Source organism: Urocitellus parryii, chromosome X (assembly GCF_045843805.1).
Source record: "Urocitellus parryii isolate mUroPar1 chromosome X, mUroPar1.hap1, whole genome shotgun sequence".
Classification (NCBI taxonomy): domain Eukaryota; kingdom Metazoa; phylum Chordata; class Mammalia; order Rodentia; family Sciuridae; genus Urocitellus; species Urocitellus parryii.
The window spans coordinates 102203737-102216118 of NC_135547.1; the positions used below are offsets into that span (position 1 = coordinate 102203737).

The 12382-nt window shown below is 33.1% G+C and overlaps 1 protein-coding gene across 1 annotated transcript in view; it reads right to left on the reverse strand.

Annotated features, from left to right (window-relative positions):
* The window catches only part of Cfap47 (cilia and flagella associated protein 47), a 416223-nt gene that overhangs the window by 73009 nt on the left and 330832 nt on the right, over positions 1 to 12382 (reverse strand). The window contains 1 exon segment of the mRNA XM_077793662.1: positions 8291 to 8389. Within this exon segment, the coding sequence (XP_077649788.1) occupies positions 8291 to 8389 (99 nt within the window).

The following is a 12382-nucleotide window of genomic DNA, read 5'->3' on the forward strand; positions in this document are numbered from 1 at the left end:
TATATTTGTTATGAGCAGAGTGTGCTCGCTCGCGCTCGCGCTCTCTCTCTCTCTCTCTCTCTCTCTCTCTCTCTCTCTCTCTCTCTTTCCCTCCCTCCCTCCCTCTCCCTATTCCTCTCCCTCTCCCTCTCCCTTTCCCTCTCCCTCTCTCTCTCCTTCCTAGTACAAGCTCCCTAGCTGCTATCCTCTACCACATACTTCTACTATGATGTTCAGCCTTGCCTCAGGCCCAGAGCAATGAAGTTGGCCTTCTATGAACAGAGCCTCTGAAACTGTGAGCCCCTCAAATAACTTTTTCCTCCTCTAATTGTTCTTGTCAGGTATTTTTGGTCACAGCAGTGAAAAAGCTGACTAAAACAGAAATTATCCATGGTTTAGAAGCTTTTGGAGCTTTTTGGAATTTGTGAGGAATTTTGAAAAGTTTAGGGATACAAGCTGGAAAAGCTTTAGATTGTTGTAAGCAGAGCTTAATGAGCAAGTCTGGTGGGAGTTCAAATGATAAGAACACCAACAGGACTGAGGAAAGTAAAAACTGGGCTCATGAGGTCTCAGAGGAAAAGGAGAACTCCAGTGGAAATTGGATGAGAGGCCATTGGAGTTACGTTCTGGCTAAGAAGTTGTCTGCATTTAGCTCGTGTCCTGAAACTTTCTGTGTGGCTGAATTTATTAAATTCAATGGACTTCTTAATCTGGTGGAAGAATTGCTAAGCAGTATAGGATTTACGTGTTGGCATGGATATTGCTGGCAGCTTTTAGCCAAGTTTATTATGATAATCAGAAGAGCAGAAAGCAAAGCAGAAAGATTTGAAAATCTTTGGCCAGAAAACTGCTACTAAAATTTGGAATAAGTTGCAGTTGTTAAAGACATTACAGCCACTAAAGAAATGTTAAAGACTTTGCCCAGAGACCTAATAAAGATGGTTTGAGGGCAATTCAGGAATTGGCAAGACCACACACATCTGAGGCTTAAGGGAATAAAAGTAAAAATTCCTTTGAGAAGAGTACAATGGGGCACTCTGCTTGCATAGCATTACCTAGAAAGTTGCTCTGAGTGCTCAGCCACTCAGGTATGCAGAGGCTAATGTAGACATTGTCCCTGGAGGCTTGACTACTGCTCAAGATGGTGGCAGACCTCCATGTCAATCACATGGTGTTGGTTCTACAGGACTTCCGGATGCTGGAGTCATTTGGGGGTCATTCTACCAAGATTTCAAAGTGCCCCAGGGTCAGAGTTTCTGAGGGCAGCCTCTGAGAGAGTGATGTGTGGACAAGTGAGAAGGAAAGTGAAGCTGCAGTGGAGATCCTTGAGATTAAAAAATGCCAGTACTGTGGGATGTCTTCCCATGAATATTGCAGGAATCTGTTAGAGACAAGCCAAGAGAAGGGTCATGTAGCCTGCAACCAGCAAAGCCATAGGGGTGGAGCTACATCAGCCTTTTGGAGAGAACATTACAATGCCATGTGCTCCAGATGCTAGATGCGGAGTTTGAGAATTTATTTGCCCAGCTGGATTATGGTCTTGCTTTGGTCCCATCCTTTCCTTCTATGCCCCCATTTTTTCACATGGAAATGTTTGCTTTGTTTCTTTATATATTGTATAATATATAACTGGATTTGTTTGGTTTGGTTTGGTTTTTTACAGGGGTTTATGCTGAGAGTTTGCCTTAAGTTTCAGAGGAAACTTTGGACTTGGACTTTTGGGCAATGCTAACACTGTTGAGACTAGAGGACTCTTGAAAATGGACTAAATGCATTTTGCATTATTACATGAGCATGAGATTTGGGGGCCAGAGGTGGAATGTTATGGTTTATATATTAGATGTCGCTCAAAAGCTCATGTGTGAGACAATGCAAGAAGGTTTAGAAGTGAAATGATTGGGCTTTGAGAGCCTTAACCCAATCACTGCATTAATCCCAGATAGGGATTAACCAAGTGGAGACTGTAGGTAGGTAGGGTGAACCTAGAGGAGGTGGGTCATTGGGGAAGTACCTTTGAAGTATATATGTTGTGAACTGAGCTTAGTCTCTCTTTGCTTCCTGGTGCCATGTTCCCAGCTGCTTTCCTTTTCCATACTCTTCCACCATAATGTTCTCCTCATCTCAGGCCCTTAGAAATAGTGTCGGCCATATATGGACTGAGACCTCTGAAACCATGAGCACCAAAATAAACCTTTCCTCCTCTAATTGTTCTTGTCAGGTCTTTTGGTCACAGTAGTGAAAAAGTTGACTAAAACCGCTGAGATTGATAGAATTGTGCTTAGTGTGGGGACTAACTTTACCAAAGGCTTTTTCTCAATGTCAACTTCATTCTCAGCTTTAACTTTTTCCATGCACTGTACCTCATATAGAATCAGCTTTTTGCAACTCATTCAGTGCTAGTTGGCATACAATATTTGTTAATCTAGCAGTGGAATTGTGAGGGCAGTGTTTTCTGCTGTTCTGAGTAAGTTTCATTCTTAGCCAGGAATCGTGTCCCTGATCTTTAGGACTTGTCCTTCTCAGTTTTATTGCCCCTTCCCTAGCTGTATGCACATTGTGTTTCAATTCTCCAAGATCCCTACATCTTCCAAATGTGCCAATGTAGTTTTATCGCTCTGAAGGTACCCGTCTTGGCTTAGATTTTTAGGTGACTTGATTTTCCTATGACTTCAACATGTGATTTTTTTTTAAATCATGAAAGTTCATATTTTTCATCATTTTATTGTGTTGTAAATAGAAACAATATCTTTTTCCATTGCCAAACACTTGAACATTGCTGAGCAGAAGCTGGAAGTGCCAAGTGACATATTTTAAAATGAGAAAACTCAAAGGTCTAGAGGGTAAGTTTCTTGCCTACAGTTATATTAATTGGTGACAGGGTAGAGTTCCCTGTAACCCTGTCAGCAAATCACAGTTTATATGAACTAGTTACTGGCTCAGGAAAATATTTTATTACAAAGAAATTTTCTCTGAAGAACGCTTCTCTTAAATGATGATTGTGATAATGGCACTTTGTTTATATAATGAGACATAATTTTTAATACATTTTAGTCTGTTTCTGTTCTTTTGGCAACCATATCAGTAATGAACCTTTTTAAATGCAGTAGCTTTTATTTCTGGATGAACTTGGTTTCATTACCAAGAAATTATTGATATATTGTTTTAAAAAGCTGTCATTTTACCCTTTGTTACTTAATTGAGTAATAACAGAAAACATGGTTGTTGCATTTAAAGTTAGTAAATTCTAAAATACACCTTCTTTGAGTAATTTCTGTTGGTTATGTGAGGGATTGCAAAATTAGAACAACAATAATATTAATAACGAAACCAACAGCAGTAGCAATAAAAAAAAAGTACCCTAAATTTGTATATCCCAGGGCTGTGGGGTAACTCAGTTGTAGAATAGGGATTTAGCGTGTGTGTGTGTGTGTGTGTGTGTGTGTGTGTATCCTTATATCAAATGCTTGAAATGCAGTTTATTGTTGCCACATTTACTACCTAGATTAATGCTGAATTAGAATACTTTCTTGGCCCAACTCACATTGCTTAAAAGTATACTTTTCTGGTTTTGAGAGTAATTTCATTAATTTATTCATATACATACTGTATGATCTACTCATGATCTTTCCATATATTTTTTCATTAACTAATTTAAATAAAAATTTTACTTAAAAATACAACATAATAAAATAAGGGACAAATGATATATTATTTTGGAGAAGGATTTTGGCTTTAATTCACAGCCAATAATATAGCTTGGCTGTGAATTAAAACCAAATAATTTTAACTATGAAGTCCTCTCTTGAACATTTATGGAATCATTTTGTGAAAATAATCATTTAAGTTGAGTAATATGTGTCACCATTTAAATATTATAGGCATGTAGTAAGTAGGAAGAAAAATAACTTATCATAAAGTACATATGAAATAGTAATAATTAAAGTCCTCAGATAAAATGATAAAGTTGCTGGCAGAATTTTGTCTTTGTTCTATGCTGTTAATAGGCTATTTTTTTAGATAAAAGCATCAAATTTTATTATTTAAAAATCTGGGTTTTGATGTGTTATATTAAGAACAGAGAAAGAGGCTACCCTGATCTGATAATAACATATTGTGAACTAAAAAAAAATAAGATACTGATTATAGATAAATTAATTAATGAAACAATATATGGAAAGTCATAAATTATCATGCAATATGTATATGAATAAATTAATGAAATTAGCCTGAGTTAATATAGATTATACTGTTTCAGTCAAAACCAGAACATACATTCTCTGCCTACAAACCTAATTCTCAATCCTTGTACCTTGGCAACCTTTCTAGGTTCTATATCAAATTATGTGTATATATTTATAAAGTGACACCTCATTCTCTAGTGTTACAGTATAATATGTAATAATGCTAATCCATTGCCATTTTTGAAATATTATAATCAGAGGACCCAGGAAGATGTTTCAAGTAAGATTTGTTTCAAAGATTTAATCTTGATTTTGCTTCAGTGCCATTTGATTCCTTGCCCATAAAAGAGAAAAAGGACAGGGCAAGTCTTATAAATTTATCAACTTTGTAGAAGGATGTCCTCTGAAATATATTCAGTCTTGTCTCATTCTTGGTTACTCGACCTAATTAAGTTCATAGACAAAAGTTTCAAAGTGAAGACTGGCAGTCTAAGATTCAGCACTGATAGAAACACCATTTCTTTTCCTCCTGCCTAGTTCTTATCATCAGTTTTGAAAGATAACAAAAAGAACTACAAATCTGCTAAAAATTAAATGAAGTATTTAGCTACCTACACATAACCAGAAATTAAAGAGTAATAAAGATGATATAAATGCTTTTTCCAGTAAGAAAACAATAGTGTCAAAGGCTAGAGGTCTAGTCTAGGTCACTATCTAACTATATATAGGTCTAAATGACATCATAAGTGCAAAGGAATGAAAAATTTCTGAAAGAAGTTAATATAAGCAATGTTTACAGAAATTATTTTTCTTCATATCCTTTAGTCACATACAGACCACAATTTTGGTAAAGTCAGCTTTAGACAGGAAAGGTGGATTGAATAGCTCCTACCATGGAATGAAGCAGCACCATTCACATTTAGGGAACATAAACTAGTCTACCTAGCTGTCCCCTGACTTCTCTTTAATACTTAGTGCTTACTTAAATTGAATGAAATGCACTGTCATATCATATGGCAAATAGAGAGTGCAAGTTTAGAAGATCCTTGCTGAATCATTTCAGCTGAGGGTAACATTTACACATTTACATTTATACTTCCTGGCCATATATAAGTTTGAAAAACATCATGTCCTCCATGTGGAAATACACATAGTATTGGAGATAAAAAGAAAAGCCCTAGGGAATCCTGTCATGAAGAAACAATTTTTAGCTCAGTATTCCCAATCTTTTAAAGGATATTGCTAAGTTGTTGACTTTTGTTTGTTTCTGGTTTTAGTTCTTAGTAACATGCATTTGTAAAAATTGGTCAACAATAATATAATTTTTCCAATTCTTATATATCACCAAGGAAATGTTGCATGTTGAAGTAGAAAAACTTAGTTTTAGGATTATAAGTGCTTTTCTTGTTCAGGATAATATCTCTAAAGGAAAGTTTTACAGTATGGCCAAAAATGTCTCTATGTCTCCAAAAATGTTAATAGCAGTATAAGAAGCTGAGCTCCCATTTCTGTTGTAATTTTAATGTTTATAATTCCTAATTCAGTAGAAAAAAACCCCTAAGACTAATATTATAGCATATAAGAATGTCAGAGAAAACAAGGAATTCCTAGAAAACAAGCCCCTCTGGAGATTTTATTATATAGAGCGGTAGGGAGTACATCTTGAACTATGCTCTACACAGGCAGGGTATACATTGTTTATCATAACAATCAACTCACAATGGAAGCTAGAAAAATCAATAAGGAATCCAGCAGAAAATTGGATTAAATTTGAAAACTATTTGAAGACAATAAAAGCAATAAAAGTCATAATTAAATAAGTGCATTTAACCACTACTTATCAAATTGGAAATATTAATATAGGGACACAAAATTCTTGGTTTCTATGTTGTATAGAAATTGCATTATATGTAATTACTAACTGGATTATTTAAAACAATAGTACTGCTACTGAAAGCTTTATAATTTTGTCATGCAAACATGGGCTTTATTGACATTTATAAATACTATACTGCAAAATATTAAGAAAATGAATAGTTCTGAATAAGAAGATTAAATATCATAAAGACATAGTTCTCTCCAAGTTTGTCTATAGGTTTAATGTAACTGCAATATGTTACTGAAATTTATTTTGGAATTTGATAAAAAAGTTATTCTAAAGTTTTTACAGAAAGATAATAGATGAAGAGAGGAAATAAATAATTTTAAAGAAACTGTAAAGAAAGAAATAGAATAATAAAACAAAACCATGAGGTTTAAACTATGGCACTGGCACAAGACCTAAACTACTGATCCATGGAATAAAATGTATATGATCCAAATATAGGATGTTACACTGCAAAAACAAATAGCAACAGAATGACTATTATTGATCAACAAGAAGAGAAGTGAAAGGAATTAAGAAAATGAATATCCCTGAACAATGAAAGGCAAATGAAATAAAAAGTTGCCTACCCACCTGTAATACTTCCCTATTAAACATAGAGAAGAAAAAAATGTAGTTGAATTTTCCATTGATTTCACAATGGGAAAAGACATTTGTAGAATAAATGGAAGAAATTTTGAAAAAAAATAAAATGGCTTATATATTTGATAAGTAAGTAAAACTAAGTATACACAGATGAATTAAATGTTTCTACAAATATAACACACTTTTTATTTGGCATTAAGGCTGTTTTCAATTGCTTTTTTCTATCATAGAAGATGCAATATCAAATATATTTTGGCATGAATCAACTATATTTTAATTATTTTTTAAAAATATTTCACCAGAATTGGTATTGGTATTAAATGATGATCATTTCAGAGTTTCATTCTGTACATTACAAAAAGTGCTTTCTAGACTCTATGCAATGATTTATATTCCTATTAGCACTGTTTTTTTCCTATTTCACATAGAAACTTTAACATTGGTAATGCCATTAAAATACAAAAAAAATACAAAACTGCAAAACAAACAAAAAAAGAAAAAAGAATAATTAGTTAGTCAGTGTTTAAATCACCATCTATTAATTAAACATCTATGTTAATTAAATTATTTAACATCTATGTCATTCATAACCAGAGATCAGTGTCTATTTGGTTATTAATGGCACTAATATATTTTCAACCATTGTTTTGCCATCTCTATTTTCTCCTTTACAAACTGTTGTTTTTACTCCTTTTAATGCATTGCAAAGAAATATAAAGCAGGGGCTGGGGCTGTAGTTCAGTGGCAGGGCGCTTGCCTAGCATGTATGAGGCACTAGGTTCCATCTTCAGCACCACATAAAAAAAATAAACAAATAAAATAAAGGTATTCTGTCCTTCTACAATCACAAAAAAAAAAATAAAAATAAATATAAAGCAAAGATTTTGAAATCAGACATAGGCAATTCACCTCTGCCATTAAACAAGTGTTTAGATTCTGTGTAAGTTAATTTTTCTGAATTTCAATTTTTTTTCAATGAGAATAATAATACCTATTATCATGAAATTTTGCATTAAATTAGATGAATCAATAATACTCAAGAATAAATGACCATAGTAAATGGAAGAAGGTCACGAACCTTTCATAAGGGTGCTAATAGTCATGATTTCAATTAGTATGTTTGCATTAACCACATTAACAAAATTTGTCCTTTATTATATAAACCAGAATCATTTTTTTGTAATTTAAAAATATTTTAAGCAAATTTATAATTTTTGAGCTTTGGATTTTTAAGCAACTTCATTATATCTTAGATTGTTTTCCTATTCAATAATATTCACATGGGTTAAATGTACAGAAGAAACATATGTACAGAAAGAAGCAGAAAGAAAAGGGAGAAGGAAAAGGAGGATAAAGAAGGTAAAGAAGAAGGAGGAGGAAAAAAAGAAAGAAAAGAAGGGGAAGAAAAGGAGGAAGAAAAATACAAAAGTAAACTATTTACTTAGGTGCTACATTTGAATAGAAAAACAATGTAAATGCTCTACAGATACATAAAGGTTACACTATCCATGATTTTCTATCAATTTACATAAATTTGTTTCATAAATTTAAAATTGTATTTTAATTTGTATGAAATATTTATTAAGACAATGGAAAGAAGCATTAAATCTTAAATGTAGTAGTATACAGAATGACAGAATATAAGGTAGAAATTCTATACCTTGTATATGACTCAGAGAATTAAACTGGAAAGCAGAATTCTCATTGATGAAGCTATCCCAACGTTGGTCGATGAGAAGATGCCTGAGCTGTTCATGATCTAATTGAAAAAATAAAGTGATATTACATTTCAATGTCACATTCAAGAAGACAAACATCAGTGGAGATGGAATTAGAATGGAAATATTCATCTAATGGGAAATTTCTTAGATGAATATTTTTCAAAGTATATTTTGACATGAATTTTAAAGACATTTTTGAAGAACATATCCAACATTATAAAAGGTACTCTATAATATTAAAGTCATATAAAATCTACTCATAAATTTTTGAAATTTTAACTATTCAAATAATAAATGTTATTGAGAACCTGTTTGAGCCTGCTATCTAAAAATGAAATGCATGATACACACACACACACATATGTGGGTGTATGTATGTGTGTATGTGTATATATATACACATATATATGTCAGAGAATGTGTGTATATATGTATATATAAAGATTTATACAACAATAAACCAATATACATAAATGTGCACTAATTTTCTATGAAAATGATAAGTTCTGTTATATTAAATACATGTTAATTGTGCTACATTTCAAAAGTCAATATGCATATATTGAAAATGCTAAAAGTATCCACTAAGATAGGTGAATGATTTAAAAAAAAAAACTGTTTATAGGTGATTTTGTAAAGATGAGTGTTTTGAAAAGTGTAATCTCCCAATAACTTACATAGAAATAGCTTATGTTAGTAGGACCTAAATCTAGACCTAACAAAAAGGAATAACTGAGTGTGGACCTGGGAATCTGAATTTTGGTAAGTTCCCAATTATTGCTTCCTGGACTTCAGGAGCTAGTTATTAATCAAGAATAAGGTAAAAGGAGCTACAAGTATTAAGGTATCTGAATACTATCTAAAAAAAATTATAAGCAAGGTGAGTTTTAGATTGTTCATCTAAAAAGTAGTTATAATTAGTCTACATCTATTTTACTTAGTACAAAAATATTAGTTTTTTGTCATAAGCAAAGTGAACTTGGATGTATAATCTAATTGAACTAAGGTATTAAAGAGACTATTAATATCTTCAAAATTGCAACTGCCTTGCTTAAGGCTCAAATCTCTCAATACTATTTATTTATTAATTCCAAAGTATAAAATCTTGAATTTGGGAAGGATTTTGAGGGCATGGAACATTTTCTTACACCTATTTAGCTCTCTTCTTATGTATAAAACTGTGTTCACACTGATTGGCAATTTGTTATGATTACTATATAGTTAACATAAACATTTATTCAACTCTGAATGTGCTTTAGATAAGACTCAGAGGGCCTTCAGGGACAAGATTTTCATAAACTAATCTACCCTGTGAAATGAAATGCACTGAGTCATCTCTGTGTCCCCAAAGTGTGATTAACTTATCATAATTATGCTACATTGTATGCTTTATTACTTTACTGCTACTGAACACCACAGTCATAATTAACCCAAAGTCAACAAGAACTCATCACAGTACTTTATTTACACTGATCAATCACCCAAATGGAAAGTGATATTTGTAAAACTAATATGCTATGTTAATTGACGTGCACATCTTTTCCCCTAATGTTATTTTGTTTTACTCTTCAATTAACTATTGATGTCTGAAACAGAATCCATGCTTATTTAAATATTTAATCAAATCACTCATATTACATTTAAATTTAGATTAAGTAGAGTGAAGAATTTCTAAACTATAACCATTTCAGAGGAAAAATAATCAAAACACCTCATTTGTATGCATTAATTATTGCTTCGTTCATTTTTGCAACTTTTTAGGTATCTAATCCACAATGAAATTTCACTTACAGAATACTATACAAAGTAAAAAACTATGTATTTGTATATATGTCCTTCAAATGTGAAATAGTTTTGAAATGTAGATACAATAGTTTCAGATCAAAATAGGTGCTCAACAAAGAGACAATGACCAAACATTTAACTCCTGTTTTATCAGCATGTATGCTAAAATGCAAATACTCATTCAGGAAGGAATTAAGCTATGAATTAAGGTAACCCCTGACATTAAAAAGCTCACAAATTAGCAGGTTTAAAATATGGTTTGATGAGCAAGGAAACCAACATCTAATGGAGATATGTCCTTAAATTCATAATATGTGTACATTAGGCCATAATTTCTAATGGTTTAACTTAGGTCCTTGCTTCCCACTCATGGCTACTCTTCCATTCTCTGCCTTTATTCCCAGCTAGTGTGGCAGAAATTTAAGAGAAGAGAAGAGGTTTCAAAATGGGGACATAATTACAGATGAAAATTACTGATGAGAATAATTGTGAGAATTGAGTCCATGGACAATCACTGAGAGGTACATGTCTATGCCAAATAAGGGCAAGGTGTAACCCTAAGCATGTGTGGATCAGATGGATTCAGTATCTTATGGCAGAGAGCAAAAGAGAAAGGAGAGATCAGAAGATATGAAAAGATGAGAAAGCAGTGGCAGTAAGGGGTATTTCTTGAGGACTTTTTATAGAATAGGGGAAGCCTATTCCACTGTCATGTGAAGATAGTTAAGTTCTTTAAACTCTTCTCACTGGTCTTTAAAAGTACCACCTCTAAGCAGATGACTTAGAATGACAGGTGGTTTTTTTTTCTCATGTCTTTATTGATTATTATTATTTTTTTATTGGTTGTTCACAACATTACAAAGCTCTTGACATATTGACAGGTGGTCTTGAAGAAGACAGCCAGACACCATCAGTTCAAGACCTTGTTCTATTTACTCCTATGGCTTTGGGGAATTTCTAAGCCTAGAGTTCCACATCTGAAAAGTAGGAATATTGACTTCCTTCTTGGAAGAGTTGTCTTCAAGATTGGGTACAGTCATGTTAATAGAGGTCTAGGGTGGCATATAGTAGGTTCATAACACATCTTCCCTTCTCAGGGTATTTAAAAGTTTTGCTGTAGCATCCTGTTCCTCATCATACTCATTAATTATCTGCTTTGAAGGAATTTTTACCATCCTCAGGGTGTTTAGACCATCTCTTCTCTAGCCAGCCTCTCTCATTTATCTTTTGAAGTTAGCATGGATTAAGACATGGAGGATTCCTGAAGCATCATCTTCTCTCACTTAGCCTTGCATAATGTTCAACTGAAAGCTCTTCAAAGAGCTCACCCTGTTCCTATTGGCATTGTTTATACATCTCCTTTCCTGGAGATATCTGTTCTCAAACTGGGTAAGATAGAAGTGCAGGAGAAGTTGAGAGCTACAGTCTAATCTTATGGGCTTATCTTGTCATGGGAAAGAGATTTCTGCGGCAATCACAAACTTTGAAATATTGCAAACTATTATCTTTGTGGGCACATATGTGTATTTATATGCCCTCATCTTTTACAAAAACTTTTAAAGACATCACAGAGATATAAAATCCAGGAAAAGACGAATTACAAGTAATTTTTTAGAAAATTGAATCAAGATTAGGGACATAACCTGCAGTCAGGGATGAGATATAGTGTGGGCATGTCACTTGCTCCAGATAAGCCAAAATATTTTCTTAGCAGCCAGTGTATGGAGGAGAAATGAAATGACACCATCAGTCTCTGTGGGATGAAAACAAACTACTGGCTCAAAAAAGCAATAGTTCTTCTTGGTAGTAATAACTGAAGGAAATTTCTCCCAATAATTTTGTAAAAAAGACTGTGCAATGTACCAGGAAAGCCTTTGATAACACCTCCATGAACACATTATGACAAATCCTTTAGAATATTTCTATGTTATCTGATCTTGTGAGTGTGTAGTATTACAAAAGTAAAATGGAATGATAAGAATTTTTTATGTGATTCTTTTCCAAACAGCACCAACATAATGATCTTTAGCTTGGGACTATTTTAAAGTACCCATAACCAAATACTCATCTGGGTTATAAAAAGTACTGGGAATGTAAGCAAGCCTTTAAGAACATTTGTTTAGGCAGCACAGTATAGTTATTTGAAAAAGGGTAGTCTGGGCACATGAAATGTTAAATGTTTGCTAAATGAATAAATTCTCTCAGAGATTTGGGAAACTTCTAGAAATATATTGTGTGCTTTTCCA